Here is a 25,929-nt window from a genome sequence, read left to right on the forward strand (position 1 = left end):
AGGTATTAAGATAGAGACAGCAGGTCGTTAGCATAGTCTGTCAGACTGGAGGCTGGAATCTTTATGCAAATCTCAACTAAACTCCTGCTGTCTGTAACTTAATATATAATACTGACGCACAAGAGTAGTTTTGATACTCTGGTTTGGAGAAAGTCAGTAGACTTATTTCTGAAAAAGCTAAACTATGAAAGTCATATCTGTCTGTCTATCTTTCTAAAGCTGTCTTCTTTTCTTCCTTAATTGTGATTCAGTTATACAGCTGGTCAAACTGCATATTTCCTTAGCATTTCCCAAACACTCCACCTACTGATGAGTGCCAGCTAACCTTCCCCTTCCTCTCAGATCTGACCAGCACAGTTCTTAAAACAAAAACAGGGATGGTGGCGACAGTACTGAAAAATGCTGCTTCTGACAGCAAACTGTCATGTTCAACAATTCTATATCTACTAAGGCAAGGTGGGTAGGTGGTAATGTGTCACTAACAGTGTCACTCAGGCCACCCACGCAATCCAGTTAAAGTAAAATACAAGTGATGATTATTTTTGCGTTGTGATTGTGCCAAAGTGCTGTGCTTCTACCCCCTAAGGATAATGACTGTTGACTTCTTAGACACATGTTGTTCTTTCGCCTGGAGTGATGTTTTCTTTTTCCTTTTTTTTTAATGATATTTTATAACTGAAGGCGCTGGCTGTGCTAAATGGCTCCGCTAAATGGCTCGATGATGAAATAAATAAATTCAGAGGTTGTTGTGAGCAAGATGCTATGATGAGTTTTCAATCTGCCTCCAAATGAGAGTGACTTGAAATAGAGCATTCAGTATTTACATTCTGCTGTATTGCTGCCTCTGTTTATCATGATGCTGAACTCGGCTGACTGATTTTTGTCCTTTTCAAAGAAATGATAACAATCTTTCTATGGCTCTGAAAACACAAGTATTCCATGAGATGTATAAATTTGCAACTGTTTCCGAGAGTCGACAATAAATACAATTGTATATGTATACATAATAACTGACACTGGCAACAACCCACCTATTTTGCTAGTTGTCTCATCAAAATTGATCTCTGTCACCAGACCACTCTGTATATTTGTGATACATTATAAGCACACTAAGTGCAATGACATACTTGCAAAGCTAATTGTTTGGATAATTTGCATGGGAAAACATATATGCATAAGTAAAATAAAACAAGGAAAAAAACAGACAAACCCCCACAGGCTAAACACTAACAGGCCGAGTAAATTAAGAGTACAAACATAGCCCCTTTACATTTCTAAAAACCACTAATATCTGTACACTTCTCAGCCAAAATAGTCAAGTAACTGAGCAATAGATGCTATAGACGCAATTTCAACCTTATATCCATGCTTACCCAAGCTACAATATCCATCAGGATGTTTGTGGCTACGTGTAAAACGGTTTAAGACCATGTTGAAAGATATAATAAAATCAAATTAACCTTACAAAATTGTTGTTGCCTGGAACAAAACCAAAGGTAAAAAATATGAAGGTCTCGCACCAGAGTCAAACTCCGGTCATTTCACATTAGGATCTCTCAGAATGACGAGGCAATAAGTCGGCAAATAGGTCCTGATTAACAAAACCTGCAGACACAGAGCAACAGTGGCAACCTGGGGTGGTCCTGGCAGGCACCTTGTAAAACATTCACTTTGTTGTGTGTCCCTGTCAACTGCAACAGGAAATATCAAGCTCTTCCATGGCTAATTTCTCCACTATGTTCACTGGCTTTCTGCCTTTTGGTGGTAAGAGCTTTGAAGGCTCTTTTTACATGAAACAGCTTCCAGTTGTTGCTCCATATGATACAAGTGTGGTGACAGTAAACCACATCAATAAAATTGAAACATGCAATGAAGTTCTGTTGACATAAAATAAAAGTGGGTAAACAATGTTCAGTTGTCTATATTAAAACATTTATCATAGCCAATTTAAATCTTGTGTTTTGAAGAGGGTAGAAAACTGTAGAATATAATGCTAATGCACAAAGCGTTGGGGTGTAAGATTCTGTTATCAACAGCAGCATGTGTCTGCATTTACCCTCGGGACTGAAAAAGAGCACCCACAGAGAATGCACTGTTCTTGTGTTATGACAGAGGTAAAAGGAGAAAACACATACAGTTTCTCTTTGAGCCAATGAAATGTGCTGTAGAAATCGCAGGCTGTCAGGCTGTGTTTACTGTGTTCTCTCTACCTGGATGACTATCTTCTCTCAGTCCACCCTGCCTCTCATCTAGCTTCTTTCACCGATCACTTTTCTGTTTTTCCTCTGATGTACATGACACCGCGCTTGTCTTGACTGGCTGACAGTGCCGCAAAAACACTGTCTGTGTGAGGAATACAAAACTAACGTCAATCAAAAAATAATCGCAGAAAAATATCTCCTAAAGTTGGATTTTCTTTCAGGGTCTCCAAATCCATATACTGGAGTTCACAGCTGCAGAACTCCAAAGCACAAACTGTTCCATATGGTACATTTTAAATCATCAAGCTTTCCGGTTTAGTATGAAACACGTGTTGATAGAAGAGAGAGAGTGTTCCCTCGTGTATAAGTGCACGGAGACTCAAATGTTTTAACACTGAACGGTGAGGACAGCGCAGGACTTTTGACCGCTGGGAAGTGGTATTTACTCAGTGAAGAGATGATGGGGTGATAAAGAGGTGCTGCTTGGTCTCCTTGGAGCAACTCTGTGGACATGAGGGAGTAAAGGAGAGTAAAAGAGCCTACAAAAACCACTAGTGCATACACAGTCAACAGTCACTTAACATTCAGCAAACAAAGAGCCCCTGTCTGAAGTTGAGTGTGCTGACAATATGAAGATCACAACAGCATAAATGTATGCTGTTGTCAGTATTAAAGCATAATGTGAAATGTAGAAGCAATTAAGCTCCTGATGTGCAGATTTGGGAAGCTTCTCCCCAACAATGGCAATTCTATATTTGACCCTGTTCAAGTGATATCCAGAGAAAGGGATTTTGCTTCATGTTAAGATAGGCACATGTTTTCAGTTTGTTAGGGGTCGGGGGAGGGTGGGGGGGCAGAAGGAGGAAGTTTGCAGAGGGCAATATGGCAGCTACATTCCTGCAACTGCTGACTGAGATTCTTCTAACTTCAATAACATCCACCACTAGACACAGATATATCAGCTTGCTGTTAATTGTTAACATTACACGACATGACACGTGAGATTTATTTAGCTTAGTTATTTTAATCAGTTCTGCATTATATTTTAGATTGGGTGGATGAAATGTTTTAAGAGTTTCTCTGGCTCTTTGCATGTTTTTGATTAGGTATTGTGCTATTACAACGAGAATAATACAGCACTAATCCGCTTTTTGGATTACTATGTCAGGCATAAGAAGCATGAGCACGGTTAATGTAGTCGGTCAACAAATGAAAGCAGAGAGCTGTAATTTATCTGTATTTTCAGTCAGAAAGATTGGTTAAACTAAAGTAGCTGTAACGCCATGACTGCAGTGAGTTACTGAACTGATGCTCACCCTGCTATTCGTAACCTCGCACACATAGGAAACGGAATCTAATCAAAGAAGCATAAATTGACACGTTAGCCTATTTTAGTTGAGACTTCCTTTCCACCAAATTGGCATTATGTGATGAATTAATAATGGATTTCTTGTGCATTCACTTTAATTGGTTACCTTACTTCTTGCTATACAATAATCAAAGTACAATCATGCTACATCTATAGTTATTCTGCTGTGAAATACTACAATCCAATATACAGTAACATACTGTCAAAAAAAATTACAGCAGACACTGTAAACTGTAAACACCAGTTTTTTATACTGTTATCATTTGAATTCTTCATTGTGTATCGTCAACTGTGTGCATGCTTTTGCACAAGTGACAATGCTCAGCCGCACATACAGTGCGCTGTATGTTAACAGGGAGATTAAGGATGAATTGTGGCCATATTTCCCTATAGTTTTACAGCTATTTCTCCAAAATCTTTCTCTGGCTCTGGAACATAATCTGAGTTGATATCTATGGATTAAGGAAGGATTAGCTTGCACCTGTCCCCCTGTTATTGGACTCTTTTGGGTGCTCAGACACATTACGTCATCTAGCCCTTCTATATGGTTCACTGTGCTCAGGGAAAATAGAGTAGGCGAGGACACAGACTTCAGAAATGAAGCTAAAATCAGAAAATAATCCCTGGTTACACTGAGATGATGAGGACAGTTCTGGTGGTTTCACTTCAGAACTTCATCGCAATATTTAACAGCTCCCTGCCCCCTGCTTTACATCTTTGCTTTCTACAACATAATACCAAAAGCTAATTAATTATATTATCAGCTTTCGTCCTTAAACACACAACTGGGAAAGAAAATGTGAAAAGTACTTTTACTCTATGTTCATTTCTGCCATTTCATTTTACATGTATACATATGCTATGTATATGCAGAAGATTAAGTCAAAATGAAGAATAAGGCTGTCGATGTTGGTTAGAGATGCTTTTTTTTTTCCTAAAAGGATGCTCAGGAATAAACTGCAAAAACAGATCAAACGGCTAATCTGTTTCAGAGCAAACAGGAAAAAAGATTCCATCACTGATGAAGTTAAGGTTCGAACGTGGCACCACTTGGCTCGAGTATTCTCCTTTTCCCTCCATCATGTTACTATTTAAAGCAGATTAATGCTTTGGGAAACAAATCATGACTACAGACTCCTTACCAGCCTTCCTGTGTTATGCTGTAAATGTGACCGAGTCACTGTGATTATCTGCGATGTTCCCTCCATGTTTCCGATCTATCAGGCAGAATTCTGTCCTCATTTTCCATCAGCAGACACACAAACAAACAGACACACTTCGGTGAAAACCTGACTACACCACATGCAGCCTGACAAAACAAAGCATGGTGCAGCAGCACGAGTGTTTCTTGGTAATGACCCATCGAGAATATAATTATGAACAATAACTGTCAGCAATAATGCATTATTGAGTTGTTTTTGAGTCGTTCAAAGACTCTTATGCAAGCTGCTTGTAGTAGTTCTTTCTGTATTGTTGTGATATTTTCATAGTTTCATGCACACCGTGCTTATCGTTGTCATTTCTGTTCAGTCTAATTATCTTTTTTAGTTACTTCAGCCACTGAACTTCCTCTGTTTCCTCAGTTTCTCTTCCTATTCCTGTCTGTTTTATCTGGTGATGCTCAGTGGCGGAGCTAAAGGGGAGGCCTGGGTAGTGCTGGACCCCCCTGAAATCTGATTGGACCCCCCAGGTGCCACCCCAGATGATTAACGTCTACATTTAATTCAGGTTGCTGCATTTTGTATATTGTTAATAAACTGCAAATTACATACACAAATCTCATCTCCTGTGTGCTTAATATATACTTATATATTTCAACATTTAGAGACTCCAATTGCAATTGATTGTTCGAGAAACAAATTCTTTGTCATAGTTTGTGGCTCCCCTGAAATAACCTTGGCCACCAACTGTGCACCCCAAGGATAAAAGTCTAGCTCAGCCACTGTTGATGCTCTCCCATGTTTAGACAGAAACCATTGTTGAAGTCAACCCCTAGAGGATGCATGTGATTGAGCACAGCAAAGGCTTGTAAACTTAACCTGACTTATATCCAAACAGTAGTAGTGGGAGTAGCCTGACGTGAGGAAGAAATGCTTATTAATTTTGTTGTTGAGAGTAAGATGCGAGTACTGATGCCATTTGTGTCCTCTTACAGCCAACAGTTATTTAGCTTAGCTTAGCTTAGCTTAGCATGAAAACAATATAGAATTTTATAATTAATCTAATAGGACAGTTGACAATTGATTTAAAAACAAATTAAAAAACATAAATTAAGCAGCAATGGGTCACAATCTAAGAGACGCTTGATGAAAGTTCAAATGTAACAGAGACAGACTTATTTTCTCTGACATTTAGGTGGTAAATTTAAAAGAGAGAAAACTAAGATTTTTGAGAGAACGGTATCTTATTACTTCCAGCAGCCTCCGGTTGTACCTGTGGTGGAATGAGAATGGTCCAAGAGTGGGGTTCCAGGACAAAAACATCTTTCCCAAATTTGAATTTCATTAATACTTAAATCAGGGTTATATTCCCAAAAAAGACCATTCCAAGATTATTACCTCCCTCCCTTGGCACCATGATTTTATTATGTTTTTCTTATTGCCGTCGACGTCCCACTGCTGGAAACACCTAGCCTCATTGGTTTGCATATGTGTTATTCTTGTTTGTTCAACTCAAAGTAATATCTTCACTGTGTAGTTGATATAGTAAACTTTTTTGAGCGGGGTTTGAAAAAAAACAAAAACAATTTAAAGCTCATCTCACTTGTCTGATTTGTGCCACTTCGTCTTCTCTCTCTTTCATCATCCTGCTTTTTACCTGGCAATCATTTACAGGCAAACATGTTGAAGGATGTCTAATTTTGGAGAGACGGGTGAAATGGAGGAGGCTTGTTGTAGGAGCTATGAGTGAGATCACACTAGTGTATCCTTCATGGATGTGTGCTTGTCGGCCATGAAATTTAAAGGGGCATGACACATGAACTCATTGGTATTAATTAAATTGAAATAGAAAAATTAGAAATGTATGAAGTCTTTAATGTTCATCTAACATATATTGTGAAATACAGCAGTATGCTGCAACAAAACAACAGTTAGATGTTGCAGCTGTGTTAAGCTATATATCTAATTGATGTTGGTTTAAAATGACAGCTCAGAAACATGAATGTCTCATTTTGTTAAATGCTGTTCCATCGCCTCTTTGTGTCTGGTCTAACTTCTTCTGCTTGCATTCATGGTGGAAATGAGTGAAAAGTCAGGAGACTAGCTGAGAAGAAGAACAGACTGTGTGAAAATGAAAAATAACACATGTGGATTGGTAGATTTTCTTTGATCTAACTCCTGGCAAGAAGGTGAGAAAGTTTTTTTTTCCCTAAAGTTACCACTTCATTAGCCTGGGTGCCAGCCGAACTTAGCCCCGCCCATAACATTTTTGGTCGGGAAGTTCGGTCTGGCTCTGCTCAGTTGGGAAATCATTATGCCCGACATGGAATCAGTCGACCCAATCAGATTGCCAGGGCGGGCTTTATACGATGATGGACAGATGATCAACAGGGACATTATCGACTACGTCACTAAAGAGCGCTTGGTTTGAATTCTGATTGGTTGTAGGTCTATCCAATTGAGCGAAGAGGCATTTTTTCTCCTGGTTCGGTTGAAACACGCCCCATACTCAAAACTCTATTGAGCGGTATCAGACTCACATTCTGACTAGAATCGTGAGTATGACGTAGTCAGGCTACCACTTTATACCTTTGAGACTAAATTGAGACTCAAAAGTCAAATACCAGAAAACAATGATATCCTACGTAATACAGTTGCTAGGAGGGGATTAGATGATGTTTTTCCAGCTTTAATGTTAAATTGATGGCCAGAAAGAATAATCGTTAATAGACTAAAATCAAGTTATATCTGCCAGGGAATAACCAGCAGGTTTGGTTGGTACATCCACAAGAGAGTGATGCCACTTCAATGATTGTTTCTATATAATGTACATTTGTGACGATTCTATGAAAAGTCTTTTACAATTTGAATTTGTCATCCGTTAATGCAAGGCTCTCCCAAAGTACTGTAATTACATAATGATTAATTATGTCATGATATGTTGACGGTATTACCATCACACAGTTTTTGATTGCGTCAGGAGTTCAGAAAACAAAGCATAAGAAGTCAGATCAGACAATAGCGCCGTCTTTTTCCGCCTGCATGTCCACCATTATCTCTTCAAGATAAACTGTAATTTTGAATGTTCGTGTCACTGACCCTAGCAAAAAAGGAGGAAACAGATCCACAGTTATGTAGGGGTGAACCACACTGATACAAGATTTTCCATTCACAGATAACAATGTACATACATGCACATGCTGTCAAAACAATAACACATGAGGTCATGTACTCTGATCTGTGACATAGACAGCGTGTTCAACATGAGGGGCTACAGCAACTTCCTCGAGATAGACTCAGGGATCTGTTCATGGCTAAACTGTGAACAAAAAACTTTCCTCATATTGTGCTGCTTAGAATCTCACATGATACACATCTCAGTAATATATTATCTTGCTTCAGGCCTAAATAACTTTTTTTTAAATGTATTCACGTGAGAGCAGTTCATGTCTTTCCAATGAAATAGATAATGCACCCAATGCAGATGTAATTTCATACTGCACTATTGTTGCATATGGTTATATTTGTTTTGGAGGATATTCCAGGCTAATGCACAGATAAGTTTAAAACCAAAGTACTTCCAACCATTGCAAAAATCTGTTAAAAAGTCTAGCATAATGCAGTTGGCAGCCTTCAGTGAAATCATGTTCCCACTTCAATGCCGTTTCTATTACTGATGTCCTCAGTAATCTAATTCCAGTGTTTTGTCATGAACTTTCCACAATCAGAGTAGGGGTCTAAGCAATCCTGATTTCACCTGGGGGGAATCTGTTTCGTGGGTCTTACATCAGTGCTTGTGGAAGACAACCTGAAATAAACCATTTTACCACCACTATACCACCTAAACGATTTGAACACACAGTCAAACTATTAAGTAGAAAAAAATCTTATTTACAAGTCCAGATGATCTGGACTCATATTAGAATTATTTGAAGTGCTGTTTAGTATTAACCCTGACGAAAGGCTTGTGCTTTTTCCTCCTCAAAGCTCTAACATAGACTTGTTATGCTGATGCTTTCCTGCTGATTGGAGTTGGACAGATACTACACATTACGGGAAAATCAACTAATTATTTGATTTTGTGAGATAATTATTATTATGATTATTTTGGAGGAAATTATGCAAATTATGAAATTATGCAAATCTAATTTCCAATTTGTAGCTGTGGAACAACATTTTTGATCACCTGTGGAAAAAGTGAACAGCAAACGAGAGCACAACCGATCTGAAAAGATAAAATAAGAAATAAACTTGATAGAATAGATTAGCTTAACAATTTTCTGATTTCCTTGTTTGTTGCTAGTTATTAAATTGATGTATTTCATAAGAGGTAAATGGCCTGCTATTACTATTGACATATTGTTCACCCCCTGATGGGAGCAGCAAACTCCACAGAGCCTGCTGCATTGCATCCCAGCTTAGTAATGGCAACTGCTTATTATTTAAGAAGCATCCCAGAAACATGCTAAGCTGCCAATAAACCAACCAGGAAGACAGGTTAAAAAAAACAGGAGAGAGGATCAGTGTCCCAAAAAAAACATGCTGTGTAGACACCCAATCTTTTATCATCATGTAGTTGAGGAGCTCAGAGGTTTTTCACAATAGATGACAAATGGATAATGAGGCTGATTTATCCAACTAACTTACTTTCCTGTGTTTATGTTTCTCATCTACTATTCTTGCAACACAATACTAACATCCTAAATGGGGGGGGGTTTACGTTATTCTTCTTCTATTCTTCCCAGTTCAAGTAACATACTCCCAACAATGCAATCAAAAGATCTTCCTTTTTACTGAAATAACTGCTTCATGTAACCAATGAGAAATATACATTTTGAAAGCTCCTAATGTGTTACATTAAGTGATATATTCAAAGAGAACAAGAACAAAAAACGATATTAATAATAAGAAGAGGAAGGGCCACATGTAATACAGAATAAGAACAGCTTTCCAAATTCTCATTCATCTGGACACAATCTTTCCTTTTCTGCCTGGGTGGTGCAGCGTTAACAGGCAGTCAGTATGTAAAAGTTTTTATGAGAAGAGCTTGCACATATAGCCACAAGATCAAGGCAGTGCGGGTTTGCATGTGTCTTTGTACTCTTGCTCAAATGCACGTGTGCATGTGTGTCCTCTTTCGACAAGTGAATGATAGAGTGGGGAGACTTCAAAGCACCTCTTTCATCAGAGTGAAGACCAGGAACCTTCACATTCTGCTCTCTTTCTCTCTCATGACTAAGTCTGGCTTTGTCCTTTTTTTTTTACAACAGAAATTAACTATACATGGTCACAGGAGTACTACCAATATGCAGTTTAATCAAGAGGAATCAAGCCTACTGTTTTCCTGAACTAAATGTTTATAGAAAGTGTATATCACTTCCACAGCAGAGCAACAAATATGCAACTGTTTTCTATTTGGTATACTGGTTGGACAATTACAGCAGTTTTCTTGGGGGAAAAAAAAAAAAATTAAAAAAAAATAAATAAATAAATAAATAAATCAGTATATTTAATTTCTCTCAATACAAGCAGGTCCAGCAAAGCTTTGGGAACAGAATTATCACTATGAAAGTTCAAACACTGCCAGTGGTACTAAGCAGAACAACAGCAAAACGAACAAACACGATGCAGAAGTAATTATGCAAGGGCAAAAAACGAACTTAGTGACTTGAAGCCCTGCGTCATTGCTAAGAACAAAAATACTTGAAGACAAGGCGAGACTGAGCAGGGTGGAACTCACAGGTTTTCACTGAGCTGAGAGCTGTCAAGTGTTGATGGTGCAATGTGAGAGTAGCATCACTTTGTAAATAGTGATGCCAAACTGTTATCTCACTATTTGCTAGAGCACACAAATAAGAGCAAAAACACATGCACATCAACACAGTGTTGCCATGGGGATCTAAAGGTAATTTTACCAAAAGAGTAGCTCTCATGTGAACAGCAGAGAAAACAGAATCTGCTTTTAAATTGGGGGAAGTGTCTCTTCTCAATGAGTTGGCTAAACCAGGGGTCTTCAACGTTTTTCAGGCCAGGGACCCCCAAACTGATGGAGAGTTGGAGCAGGGACCCCCTACTATTTATATGGCATACAATTGTGTTTTATATTTAACGGGGGCCTAGTGCCGTGTGTAAACATAGCTACTTTGTTATTGTACATTCAACACTGAGCTATTCAAATAATCAACAGATTTTAACTTTAAACATGCATGTAGATGGGACAATGAATCCTCAAACCATCTGTGGATGGCACGTTTGCACACAATTTGTGAGAAAAAACTGTTTTAAAAAATTTTTTTTTTTTTAAATTTAAAATTGTCGAATCAACCTCTGGGCTAAACGGATAAACAACATCTGCCCATACCATTTACAAATATCAGCTTCTTAATGTGAAACAAGAGCACATAGAGTGTCAAAATGACAGTCAGTGAGCGACAGAATCTTTGTAGCTATTATTCAAAAGGATACAGTGTTTTGTACTAGAGTCTATTGGGACCTGTGGTGTACATGAGGCTAAAACTGCTGCATGGTGACTTTTTAAGTAGTAGTATTTATTACCCCTGATGGCAGGCGGCCTGGTGCGGCTGCGGGACCGGCTTCGCTGACGCTGCAGTCGGGATTTTCCCAGGAATCTGTAGTAATATGAGGGTCTCCCAGATCCTTTCCTGGTAGCTCCAGCCATGGTCCACCAGCAACAAGATTAAGCAACAGGGCTGAAAACAAGTTCTCTTGTTGCAGTATCAGTGAAGATAAACCGCAAGCAAAGTTCTCATGGAGTTAAGCTCAGTTTCACTGACAGGTCCCCTTGCAGAAATTCACACCTGCTTAAAGTTCTCTTGGGTTGTGTCAGGACCAAATCCACTCCACTGTGAAACCATTTCCAACAGCCGATGGAGAGGATTAAACCATCAAACATCCACTGCTGTTCATTGCCCCAAGTCCTGTCCCACAGGCTTGAACTGTTTCTCTAGCTCTGAACACTCCCCCTCAAAGTTTCCCACAGTGAGATCCCAGAGGCATGATGTCCGGAATACTGTGTGAGTGTGTATCCTGAATGACAGGAAAGCTGTTACAGTTTCCAGTCCAAGAGTGCACCAAAGGAATTGTATAGACAGTCGGAATGTTAAACCCGTAGTTTTATAAATCGGTTAAATAGTCTCTTGTAGCACAGTTTTATACACCTAAAGTGACTCTGAGAGAGAGTACAACAGCAAGGAGAGTAAGAGAGCATGCTTTGGGGTTTAAAACGAGGGAAAACTTTGGGATGTCTGGAAAACATGCAAAGAAACCGCTACAAGTGGAGTGGAGTTAACAAGACGGCTTTCTAATTACAACATGTTTTTCTTCCTTCCAACAGCCAAACTCCTTCACAGACCCATGTGTAAAAGATAGCATCTGGTGCACTAAACAAGTCTGATTTACGACATATTACAACAACTCCGGCATTTTAGTGGCTCCTGATCCAGTTTCAATCCTGATCCTGGTTTTACGACCCATCCACTTTAATTTGCCTGCCTAGACAAGGAAGGTGCTCCTGCCGGTGACAGCCTATCAGAAGCAGATGTAAATAGGCTATAAAAGAGCATCAAACAGCCAATCACAGGGTGCTAGGCTCAGGTAGAAAGACCATAGTCCACAACTAAATACAATGGCCTACAAGCACATATGTGTGCACGTCATAGCTGAGAGGTTATCAAAGCATTTCTAAAATCCTTGCTGTTTTAAATAGGATGCTCAGCCCACGCCACTGGGCTCTTTTTCACTTCACTATTCTTTTTCACTTCACGTTCGGTTTTGTAAACTGTAACACTGTCAACATTACTTCCCTGACTTGTTTTGTATACTATTGAACAGCTTTAATAAAGTTTGATTTAAAAAAAAAAAATCATGGCTGAGAGTCTGTCTCTTGTTGTGTTTCTGATTTCACAAAAATATAATATAAAAAAATACCCACAGGAAAACTGTGCTAAGACATAACTGTATGCTTAAATGTGTGAATTCCAGTTGATAGTCATTGTTAGTCACCTTAAGGTCAAACTTGGCACTTCTTCTGGCTTTGTTTCATCTTTCTTTTACCTTTACCCATACCCTTGAGAATAAAAATCTCCCACTGATCTGTAGTATCAAACATTTGAGTTGATCCCAACATCTGCATTTTACATCACAGCTTACACAGTTCACATAAACCATTTTCAGACATGAGATGCATAATATTAAAGGCTTCATCGACATGTCAAAGTGACGGCATTCAGTCAGTCAGATATTGGTCACTTTTATGTTTTGTTTCTCGCGGCTTCATCCAGTCATGACTGCAACAGTGATGGTCAGCCACGTTGCTATGAAGGAATGATATTTTTGTTGTCTTGATCTAATAGAAAATAAACAAATAGAATAATTGATGATTTTTAGTTAGGTTAACTACATATTTGTTCAATTCAGTTTAAGTTATACAGCGCCAAATCACAAGAAATTTAATCTCGGGGCACTTCAAAGATACAAGTCAATTCATTGTAATCCAACCTTAATTCATTCAAATCGAATTCCAAACCAACCAACAGATTCACCGAAACTTCACTGCGATCCAATCTCCCTTCCTGAAAATTCACGTGGAAACAGAAACTTCCCTTGTTGACATACTTCTGTTCTTAATAGAAAACAACAAAGCAAAAATGTAGGCCATCATGATTTTTCCCACTTGGCAGTCAGATTCATCCAGTGTTGTATAACGAAGTAAAAATACTTCACTACTGTCCTTAAGTATATTTTGGAATACTTTGTACTTTCCTCGAGTTTAAAATTTTTTGACAACTTTCACTTTTACTTCACTATATTTCCGAACTTAATTGCATACTTTTACTCCAATACATTTTCATTGTTCGGTTTAGTTTCTCGTTACAAAAAAAAGAGAGAGAGATTAAAAACGCAACAGTGTTTTGACCCCATGCATGTTATGACTGCCCAAAGACGTGGAAATTCTATCTTACAGAAACTCCCCTTTTTTAGGTTTTAAGGTAGTTTTACAAAAAAGGTCTTCCTCTTCAGATGCCAGATAAGCTGCAGTTCCCTCCCAATTATTTTTTTCTTTTGTATAATGACCGGTTGTGTGTGCACCTCCTATAGCTTGTGAAGTACAGTAATCGTAACAGTTTTTTTTCTTGGTGATGTTGGCCGCATTTTCTGTACTGAGTTATTTTATTTATTTTTTAGAAAGGTTTACAAAAGGGGTTTCAAACTGGACTCCCTCTTCAGATGCCAGATAAGCTTCAGTTTTCTCCTATTTTTTTCTTTAAATTTTGTTTATAATGATGGCAATAACAGTAGCAGCCTCTTTTGTTTCATTTTTTTCTTAATGGTGTAATGTACGCCTCATTTTCAGCACTGACCTTACTTGAAGAAGAAAACCTTAAAGGTTCACAAAGTTTGTATTTTCTGTCTAAACCTGGTCTAAATTTTGCCTGCACTAGTTTGTGTGTAGATTTTAAGTGTATTTGACCTTCAAAGTTTACCAAAATATAAAAAATGTCCTTCAAACTGCATTTGCCTTGTTTACTTTTTACGTATACTTTTCATTACATTACTTAAGTACATCTATTTTTACAGTAATTCTCATACTTAAGTACAAGACGTTTCGGATACTTTAAGACTTTAACTCAAGTAACATTTCAGTCAGTGACTTGGACTTTTACCAAAGTCATATTTTGGAGGGGTACCTATACTTTTACTTGAGTGTGAGATTTCAGTACTTTATACAACACTGGATTCATCCTTTGAGTGGCCAAATGACGCAATCAAGGCTTCAAAACAACGAGTGACAACACAGTTGCTGTTTCAAATACAGCCTATGTAGACTACAATGTACTTGGGTACTTTTGTATTACCAGTCTACTCTGTGTACTGCCTCGTATTCAATAACTAACGCAGTTCCCAAGATGCATTTATTTGCTGATTGTACCTAATCAAAGTCTTCCTCCGCTGCTCCCTCATGCTCTCCCTCTGCATTACATTTCTTTCCTTCAGTGACTGCTCAATTGTTCAGTGTGATGCTGCTCGTTGCTAGTGAGAGCAGTGGGGACCATAACGCTACATTCTGTGTGGAGTTTCTGTCATTACCTCAGCCCATAAACTTCCAATGACATAATATAGCACTGTCTGTACGTGTCTGACTCTAACATAGGAGAGACTATTTCCCTCCTGTTCCACAGAGTATTTAGTAGGTCCATTAGTAAGTAACAATCACTGAAGGTAGGACCAGAGCCCCGTGCTGGGAGTCAGAGGGAAGATAAAACCATCTGACTTTACACTGCTGCCGCTGGGCTTATGAGAAATCCTGAAGATTCTTTCTCCATCAGTGTGTTCTCACTCTCATTTAAGCGTAAGCTGTATGTAAATAAACTTGCAAGTTTATATCTGAACTCATACAATCCATTGAATTATTCACAAACACAACAGAAACACACACAAAGCCAGATTTTCATTTTCATTTCATAGCAGACTGGTTTAGCTGCCCTTCCCTAACTATTTGCATAAGAGTCCCAATGGGAATAGCTGCCCACAATGGGCTCTTGTTTGACAGGCCAGGAGTGTATAGATCGGCAGACCAAAGTAACTGGGTCATGAAGAGTTTGTCTGCTGATAGTGGGTCTCCTCTAGCTTGATGACAAAGGCACCAGTGAGAGGACAAAAAAAAGGAAAGAAAAAAAAAAGACTGAGTGAATCAGAGGCTTTTGTTTTAACATGTATGCTAGCTGCAAACTCGTGCAGTATGCGCAGGCCCAGAAATGTCCTTCAGTCATTTCAAAAATTGGTCTGTAATGCTTTAGTTACATAATGAAACTAAACATTAGTTACATTATGGGAATCCATATACTGTCCAGATGGAAATTGGGACAAACAAGAGCAATATGTTCCAACTTATTTTAATATTTTTCCTACCTTTTTTTCTATTTTTGTAAGTAAAATGCCTGCAACACACAGAAAAGCCTGGTCCTGTCTGAAATGCATTATTCAAAGTACAGATTCTTCTGCCAGGACATCATTACAAAACACACTTCATAAAGCTAAACTAACGGCTAATTTGGAACATCCTCAAACAAAAAAAAACAAATGTGCAGCTGCCATTTACTCCACCATTTTGAATCAGTAAACTGACCAATCAGAGCAGACTGGGACTTTCCAGAGGGGAATGGTCAGTAAGCAGCCTACCCTTTGAACTAATGGTTAATCTATAAAAAGAAAATGTTATTCAGAGTCTCATGTGACCCAAATTTTTTGATGAGAATAAGATGTAAATTCAGCAAGTTAGCAGAGCTTGGTTTGGTTTGAAAAAAAGGCAAAGGCTTAATCCTTCTGACATGACAGTTTTGACTATTATTGAAAATGGAGAACTGCTGTGTATTCTGATCTCAGTCAGAGAACTAGTTGGTTGACTTGACCACAAACATCAAACACTTGTAAAACACAGCAAGAATTTAGCATCATCTATCACAGGATGATGCACTGATGAAGCTGCAGCTACATTTTAAAAGGTAAGGATCAGCCTATCAGTCTGTAGAAGAGACCCACTACTAGTAATGTAATGTAAAGATGGCAAAACATATCTGTGTTGCTGGTGTTGCTAAAATTTCCAGTTTAGTTGTGCAATGTTTTCTAATAGGCCTTCACAGGGTTGTTTGAGACAACAAAAAATTTAACATGATCCATCACAATCGTCTCCCTCTCGATTGCCTCCACACAGAATGCATACTGTTCTGGCTGTGCATTCATCCACAGAGGATAAACCAGAAGTTGTCAGCAATCTGCGGGTTTTAACTCTGATCACTTTTTTTTTTTTTTTTTACCCCTGCAGGATCCTTCTCCAAACTTCATTCAGCAGTTTTTGTTTAGCTTGTGATAACAGAACTGAGATCACCGAATGAAACAGATGTCCCTTTTCTGTTTCTCAGTTTTATGTGTGGTAAAAGTGCACTTCCTCTTTACTGTGGCTTTAACTATGCCTATTTAATTGTGGTGCAAATTATGTTTTGATATACAAATAAAATATAAGGGGAGTGACTGTATCCATTTGTGGCTAAAATTTTTATCTGAGAACCATACGTATACACAGTTTTAGAAATCTGGTGAAAGAATTCATGCATATTTCTGCATACTTACAATTTCAGACACATACAAAATGAGGGAAACATTTTTTTTTTTTTTAATTTTGAAGCCTGTAAACCTAATTTGTTGACCACAAAAGCAAAATTCTAAACCTGTAAATGATCATGAAATGGACCTTCACTCATAATAGCCTATTTTATATAAGAGATGATGTAAAGATACTTTAAGTGCATGCCTTTGGAAATAAATGTTTGCGTTTATGATATTACGAGAAGAGGTTCTCTGTATCCAGATAAATGCTATGAGCCTGCAAAGAAGGCCACTGGATTTCTTTGCTTGGCTCTTGAAAACGTTTTACTTCTCATCCAAAATGCTTGATTAGTTTCGGATGAGAGGCAAAACAATCTCAAGATCCAAAAAATAGAAGTACAGTGGCCTTCTACTTAAACTCTTAGGATTACCAAAAAACCCTGAAACTTACTGAACCTTTTATACTCTAAAACACTGCTGCTCTGAGAATGGAACCAACCCCTATTTCAGTGCAAACAAAAACACAAAGAGAGAGATATAGATTTCTAACACAGCTCACTCTATTGTTTCTACATAGAGAGTAGGTCTCATGCAACAAGTGGCACATTCTGGCTATTACACCTGAAATATAGCAAACCATTAGAGCAAAACAGCTCAGGGGATTCACAGGTATTAGATTGCTTTTTAAACAACTTACCAACATGTGCAAAAAAAAATGATCAAAAGACTAGAATTTTTATTCATTTGGAAATGGACAAACTTATTATAAATGCTACTGGGGCTTGAGCTTCCTTGGTTGGGTGATAGCTTACTCTTATGTATGATCTGAATTTATTTAGTGTGAACAACAACAAAATCCTACAGAACAGTTACTGTTTTTTCCTTTTTGCTTCTCCACATATTGAAGGTGAACTGTGGCAAATGATTATACAGAAAGGGCCCCAAATAAAAATTATTTGAGTGTTTTCTTAATGAATAGTTTGGTGTAAATGCCAGGAAAAGTGGACAATACAAATATATTGCATGCTGTTATAATATTTCTGAAAAGATATTCAAAGGCAGAATACTAACAAAAAACAGGAAATGGTTGATTAGCAAAACAGTCACAGAATCCTTCCCAAGTGCAATTATTGTCGTAACTAATTGCTTCAGCTTCATATATAGATTGTGCAGACTAGACCAAATGTACCCAAACCATCATCTCAAACAAGGACATATGAAATGGTAGATCAGACCTGTATCAATACTGAGCCCTAGTGGAGAACAGTGTGATGTACCACTGAACACAGTAACAACACTGTCCTTGCTTGATGGCCCTAACAGATGCAGCTCATAGCCAGTACATAAAGATGCAGACACATGATAAGCAGAAAGACATGAATCCCTACGCAACAGAACAAGTAATCCCTAAAACAGGTTACACCAAAAACTAAAACTCTACATACAGCTATAATAACCTCCACTTTTGCAAATGAAAATTCAGTATAAACAGAAAGGTAAAAACTTATGGTTGCACTGATCGTGCGCAAAAATAAGCCATTCACTCAATAACTTTCAAATATAAATTGCAGAAGAGCTGTGAAATATTCTAAAATGTGTAAAGGAAAATCAATTCTTATATGCATTGTATTGAGAGTTACTGTGTATTACCTGTAATAACCTCCTGCAAACATACCAACCTGTTTTTCTCTTTTCCTTCCATGAGGGCATTGTGTGCCCGTCATATGATAAAAACAACTTTAAGGAGGATGGAAAGGAAGCTGGTACTTGCAGCTGTGTGTGTAGCCTTGGCTGTAGTTAGAGAGGAAAGGTAGCTAAAAACGCTCAACTATATTAAAGGAGCGATGACGCAACAATCTGCATTCTAACTGTGTCGTTTTTGCCCCAGTGGTCAGAACAGCTCTGTACTCTGTACTGTGTTGTTCTCTCTTGCAATATATTATTAAAAGCATCTTATCTCCTCCGAAAATAACTGACTCTATGCCTTACTAAAACTTCCACCATAAATGTTACAAAACTTAAATCTGTAATTTGGGTCATTTGTGTGCATCTTCATTTGATATACAGTTTTAAAAAGAAAATAAATTCCACTGCCTTAACTGACCAACTTGATTATATTTAGAGAAACAAATTCAATATTTGATGGCGGCAACACTGAAACAGTTGGGAAAGAGGCATGTTTAAAATGCTGCTAAACCAGCCTTCCTTTAATTATACTTTTTATTTAATTTGGATCTGAGAGTAATTGCAGTTTTGCAAGAGAAATTAGTGTCTGTTCTTGCTAAATGCAAGATTTTAGCTTCTTAACAGCCCGTCTTCATTATTTTCTGATTATCCTTGTGAAGATGGTCCAAATATTTTCAAATATTGTAAATGGGGAAACTGTCCTACTGAAAAAACAATTGAACTCCTGAGAATATATGTCATCTTGATGGAGCACACATGAATGTCTCTCCAAAAATCAACAATACACAATGTAAGTCATCTACACACTGTGTTTTTTCACACCTTTGACACATCATACTACGTCAGGTTATTTCCCAAAAGCAGAATTGTGGATTCATATGACAACAGAATATGTCTTTGTGCCCATCTCGATGAGATTGTGTCCAGAAAACTCAGTTGTGTTTCTGCAGAGAGTTTTTACATAAAGTATAGGCTGTTTCATGTTCCAGACTTTTTTACTCTTTGAGATACACAGTTTCAGATTACATTTATGGATGCAGAGGAGGTCTTGAATGCAACTTTTCCATGGCTATATCATCATGGTGACATGATAGTTTCTCATGCAGCCCCATCTGATGCAACAACGATCACGCACATCCAATACTGGTTTCTGTCCTTGGCCTTTACCCACTAAGATTTCCCCTGAGCCCTCAAATTGTTTCGCAGTACTATGCTCTGTGGATGCTGAAAGACCAATATTCATTGCAATTTTCCATGTGTTTTTTTTGTTTTGGTGGATGCTTCTTTTATACCTAATCTTGACAACCTCGCCTGTGACCAGTTAATCTTCTGATTGTAGAATCCTCCAGAACTGTGTTACTTTAAACTGTATAAATTTCTGTTTTTCTTTGCCTTTATCCCAGCTTCTTTTGAGTATGCTGCTGCTTGACATTGTCGATTTGTTTCTATTTTATAAATACAGTTAAGTTCATCAGCAAAGACATTAAAATACAATTGTAACATATATATATATATAATTTCCTAAATAACAAGAAAAGCATAAAGGGCACATAAGAACAGTTTTTTTTTTTACTTTTTTCTTTTACCAAGCAGCATAGGTTGCCAGTATATGCATGCACCATACAAAATATCATTATGTTGCAACAGTGTGATGTAACACTCTCATCATGTCACATGGTCTACTCCACAATGTCCCAATCATAAAGTGGAACAAACAAGGAAGCAAAGTATCCTCATTTTATTTTGGCCACAGAGAATAATTTCAGAGATGATACCAGAGATCCCATATCAGAGAAATAATTCTTGACATAATTTCCAGAGCTCTGACACTTGCTGTGTGTATAATGTGAAAAAAAGATGTTTGTTGGTTATGGTTTTATCTTTAGTTTAGTTAGTTTTCAAGAAAAGATCTATCGCTGTATATAGTTATTAAAGTGGGCTGAAATTTTTTTTTCCCTACATAGACAAAGACTGTCCATTCTAACTAGGACTTTGGCTCCTGTGGTGCCAAACTGTTGCCATCTATCCATGCCCTCTTCTTTCCCTCCCTTTTATTCATGCCTCCCATTTCTGCTTGGCCCCAGAGTAAAGGCCAAACTGCAGAATGTCCTGTCCCAAACAGAACTCATTATACAAGACTAGAGACAAAATGAGAACAGAGGAGTCTGAGGCCCCATCCACACGTATCTGCTAAAACGAATATATTTTTCTACGTTTGGACCTGTCATCCACATGAAAACGCATCATAAACGAATATTTTTAAAAACTCTGGGCAAAGTGAAGATTTTTGAAAACTCCGTTTATGCATTTGCGTGTAGACAGAGATAACCGGAGTTTAGCGTTTTCGAACATCACAATATGCGCCAAAACAACAACAAATCTGCTCTGACGTCAAACGTGCGACCTTTGTTTACTGAAGAAGCATGGATGCCTTGAGAACTGTGGTGGTTATTATTGTGCAGGCGCTGTTTACTGCCTTCATTTTAAACGCCCAACTACTGCTCCAAGAGCACAGGCGACGGGCAACATTGCGGTCGGTGATTTGCCCCCTCATAACAACTCCACGTAGGCATGTTCTTCGCCGAAAATCGTCGACGCCGGTTTTGGGTTTGGCGCTATTTCTCTCTACCTTCGTATCACTACGGGCTGTGTAAACCTTGCAGACCGAAGTGCAGACCGAGCAGTCCCCTGCTTCCGAGCAGTAAACACCGTAACAGGTGCAGCTATCGGCAGGTGGCTGAACGCATTGATGTGAAGGGAGGCAAAAATAGCGCCAAGTGATTGTGAGGTCTGACTTTTTCTGGATGGATGATTTTGTAATGCGAAAGAATTACTCTTTTTTACACATATTGTTTTGAGAAGCAAAACGCTTTATTTTCGGGACCCCAGCCAACTAGCCGGACGACCTTCGTCAACGACAAAACGAGGCTGGAACTCGGCTCACAGGACGCAGCAGGGGGTAAGTCTCATAAATGATATTGCTAATATGGGATGTCATACAGCTTCATGTCAAAAGAGGCAAACTATCCCTTTAAGATATTAAATGTTAAAAATACATTTTTTTTACTGTGGTCGAACTATAAAACTATAACATTTTACTAAAAAGTGACATGATAATTTAACATCTTGTGAAGACCTTTGTTTTATGTCAGACTTACTGTGATAGCTGACCTGGTATCATTATTTTTTCACATATGTGTTGAATGCAGTTATGGAGAGCTTTAGTGAGGCATTCATTTCCACATTGGGACATTGGGTTTTGCTCATATGAATTTCTGATCAGTCACTTTTTCAACTGTGTTATTGCTCAAAACTGCGGTGGCATCTGAGGTGGCCAATATTCATCTCTAAATCACATATAGACTGGGTCAGCAAACTCCCATGCAGCCTCTCCTACCCTTGAGAGGTTTCAGAACTGGGCCAGTGTTCCACAAAAAGGACAAATAATGCACTCCACCATTGAATCTAAGGCTGCATTCACAAGTATAAACCTTCCCAGCCAGGCTGAGAGTGTGAAGCTGAAACACACCCTCCACTGTACCTTCTTAAAAGGGAGGACCACAACCAAATCTGCTGATCCACAAGATCTCAGCAAATGCAAAAACACTGAAAACAAAGTCTGGAACATGAAACAGCCTATACTTTATGTAATGTGACAATTAATCAGAGAAGAGGCTACACAGATAAACAGACAGGGTAAAATCTAAAGTTAAATTAACAAACTGAGTTCAAGGACGGCAACTGGTGCAGTGTGGAGCCTCCCTTCTCCTAATAAAAGAAGTGATCAACTAAACACCAAATTGGCCAGTGTTGGAGAAACACTGATGCATTTATTCAATACACCCATTTACTGAATGCCTTTAGACAAAAAGACCTACAAATTACGAACACGTTGGGGAGCCAGCATACTGTAGAAGTTTGGGATTGATCCAGCAACCTTCCAACTGAAGGACTCAATATCCTGAGTTGCAGACAGCCTGGTGCATGAAACCTCTGTAAAATGAGCTTGATCTCCAACAATTAGGTACCTCTGGAATTCGTGGATTCAAAGGGGGCAGAAAAAACTGATTCATGTATTGATACTATATTTGAGATATCGACCCCTTACTGAAGTTTCAGAAATATTGCTCAATTTGATACTGAAAGGCATCAACAATGAGCAAAATCACACTCCTTTTAGTGCCTACAGCCACTATTTTAACTTAGGCAGATCAAGTAACCATGGCGACTCAGCTTTGCTGTGCTGCAGGCACCTACATTGCTGCTTGCAGCTATATTTAGAAGTGTGGCCACGATAACATGTAATTGAATGATGTTGATGCAATGAGGAAGACATACCTTATTTATGACTCCAAGCTCTAAAAGTCATTCCCATGTCTTCACCGAAAATTTCAAATTCACTTATCAATTATTTGCTAAATACATTTCACATGCTGTACTTGCTGATAGAGATGCCAAAGTGAAAGTCATCACATTGGAAAATCACAAACCTTAAGCGAACATTTTATTTGATGAATTACTTGATTAACAAAGCTGTTGTTTTAAGCATTTTCAAATCAGCTAAACACCACTCTGTTTTTTTCAAATACTGAGAGGCACAGAGTGACACAGCAAACATGCACCATGAGGCCATGTGCTGTGCACATCAAAGAGACAATGTCAGGATTACAGTTTGAAAAGCCCACATTCTGTTGTTGACATTTAAGCAAATGCTTACTCAGGAAAATCTGTTCTAATCAGTCCCCGGCAGTTTAAACAAATAATCATTTGTTTTACCAACACAGCAGGCAGAACAACACACACAAGAAGGAACCATACACTGCAAGAAATATTCAAGCAGTTTGCAAAATCTGACATACTTGTCTCCATAGACAAAAATACCTGATTGGTGCCACTAGGGGGGTGCAAACATATTTATGCAGGCAAATAAGTGTAAAACCATACACACTGATACAGGTAAGTGTACCAGAGTGTTCTCATCATCTCCCAGCAATCACATTCTCATTTTAATCGAAAGGAAAACTGACTTTTTTTTAAATGGCTGTTGAAATATAGCAAAATGAAAAGCAAAAGGTTTTGTTCTGCATTAAAGCAGTTTTTAATAAACTCCACGTCACACAGAATGATCTACACAGGCAGTGATGGGCTACCAAACAACAATGCGCAAAATCAAATCTGTAAACACGAGATGGGTTGTAATCTGAACTGTCTTCTGAACATAACACACTGAAAAATCTGACTTTTATTGTGTGAAATTCCAGAGATCTACCTCACACGGCCACCTGGACTTGCCCCAGGGACAACCTGGGATCCAGGACCTGGGGGGGATTAGACTTTATCTCTCAGCTGGCCAAAGAATAGCTTTGCATCCCTAAGGAGAAGAAGCTGAAGGAAGCTGCAGAGGACAGGGAGGCCTGAGTGTCTCTGCTCCCCACACTGCCACCGCAACCTGAAATAAACTGAGCAGTTAAAAGGATAGATTTTTTTTTAAAGACTGCCAAAACTGCTAATAGGAATTTACATTGTTAACCAAATTATGACTTCATGTAATGTGCATAAATATCGTGAACAAATTCTCTCCCGACAGGTTTCAGCAATCGTTTGTGCTGTCAGGGCAGGCTGTAAAGATGCAGAAAAGAATTAGAGGACAAAGAGAGCCAGGAAGCTGTTTTATAGGTTATGGAACGTATAATTACAGAAGTGAGACCGTAGTGCCTCAATTATCCTCCTCTTGGTTCATTCCTCAGCTTTTTATTGGAGCTGTTTATTTATTCTTTCCACTTTGTGTATGCAACACACAATCACTGTTTCTATTTCCTTCTTCAATTGCCTACTTTCTCATTTCTCACTCAAGTTCCCACTCTCACCTATTGTGCACACTCCACTGAGTTTTAGTGACACAAAGCCTAATATGAGACAAAACAAATCACACAAAACACCTGATCGTGTTTCAGACTTAACTCTGTGGTACTTTGTGTTCTTTATGTTGGAATTTATGGAATTCTGTCACAGCTCACAGTACCTCCTTTTTGGACACAGAGACTCCATTGTCATGTAACAATAGGCATAATTTGTTAAATGGCCATGTTGCTCACAGAAGGGTGACTAGAGATATTGCAGCAATACTGGCAACACTGAGGTTAACAGCGAATGGTACTATCAATCAAGTTTGTCACAGCCATTTAACTGTGTAAATGTGCTGACCATTAATTGAGGTTTCACCTGCATGTACAATCAGGATTATCACATGCACAGTTGAGTCGAGCTGCAGTTACAGCTGAACTTAGCCATTTAACTGGACCACCACCATCCTTGTCCCAGTATACATGTACAAAAGTGAAATTGAATTACTGACATGTCAGACATCGCATGTCAGACACTGCCAAAGACTGTGAACTTTCCCTATTGGAGATCCTTTTACATGTAAGTATAGCCAAATTCACTGCACAGATCTTGTTTTAGAATTACTTGACTGGTGATTCTGTCAGATTAACTGCTAAAAAAAGAAAAGAAACAAAGAAAATAAATATTTTTCTAAATGTTATTTTATTAGAGCATAGACTCAGTCTGGAAATGCTTTAAGCAACCTCAAGTTCACACAGTCTTAATGGGCTTATTTTCAATAACAATTTCTGAGATGTTAAGCCTTCTGACAAAAGAAAAACATGTGAATGAGAGCAGAATTGGGGGAAAAGGCTGTATTATCATATACTTGCACTTTAATGGTTTACAAAAAGATGGAACTTTGGAGAATGTAGTACCTAGGCTCATTTGAGTCTAGTCAAGTGTTTACATGCAGGAGTAATTTTAAACCCACATCGCATTCCCCGATTGTGTTAGGTCAGTTTTGAGAAGCTCGATTTCAAACTATTTTAGTTGGACTAACAATTTACATGTATTTCAAAAGTCTGGCGCCCCATGAGCTGTCACCTTACCATGGTGGGGGGGTTTGCGTGCCCCAATGAGTCTGGGAGCTATGTTGCCAGGGGCTTTAAGCCCCTGGTAGGGTCACCCATGGCAAACAGATCCTAGATGAGGGACCAGAAACTACACGGGTCCCCCTTCCGACAGGCTCACCACCCGTGGGAGGGGCCAAGGGGGTCGGGTGCCTCGTGAGCTGGGTGGCAGACGAAGGCGGAGACCTTCGCGGTCTGATCCTCGGCTACTGAAGCTGGCTCTTGGGATGTGGAACGTCACCTCTCTGCTGGGGAAGGAGCCTGAGCTGGTGCGCGAGGTTGAGCGGTTCCGGCTAGATATAGTCGGACTCACCTCGACGCATTGCTTGGGCTCCGGAACCAGCCTCCTCGAGAGGGGTTGGACTCTCTTCCACTCTGGAGTTGCCCGTGGTGAGAGGCGTAGAGCAGGTGTGGGCATACTTATTGCCCCCCGG

The 25,929-nt window shown here is 38.7% G+C and overlaps 1 protein-coding gene across 8 annotated transcripts in view; it reads right to left on the reverse strand.

The window, feature by feature from the left end:
• LOC142373170 (disabled homolog 2-interacting protein-like) overlaps positions 1-25,929 on the reverse strand; it is a 179,708-nt gene that overhangs the window by 99,283 nt on the left and 54,496 nt on the right. For 2 of the 8 annotated variants that reach the window (XM_075456283.1, XM_075456282.1), the window contains exon 1: positions 11,286-11,948. The exons of the other annotated variants lie outside the window; for them this stretch is intronic. In XM_075456283.1, coding sequence (XP_075312398.1) covers positions 11,286-11,409 — 124 coding nt within the window. In that variant the 5' untranslated portion in view covers positions 11,410-11,948. Of the gene's footprint in view, positions 1-11,285; positions 11,949-25,929 lie in introns of those variants that run through there. 8 annotated transcript variants of the gene reach the window in all.

Source organism: Odontesthes bonariensis, chromosome 22 (assembly GCF_027942865.1).
Source record: "Odontesthes bonariensis isolate fOdoBon6 chromosome 22, fOdoBon6.hap1, whole genome shotgun sequence".
Lineage (NCBI taxonomy): Eukaryota > Metazoa > Chordata > Actinopteri > Atheriniformes > Atherinopsidae > Odontesthes > Odontesthes bonariensis.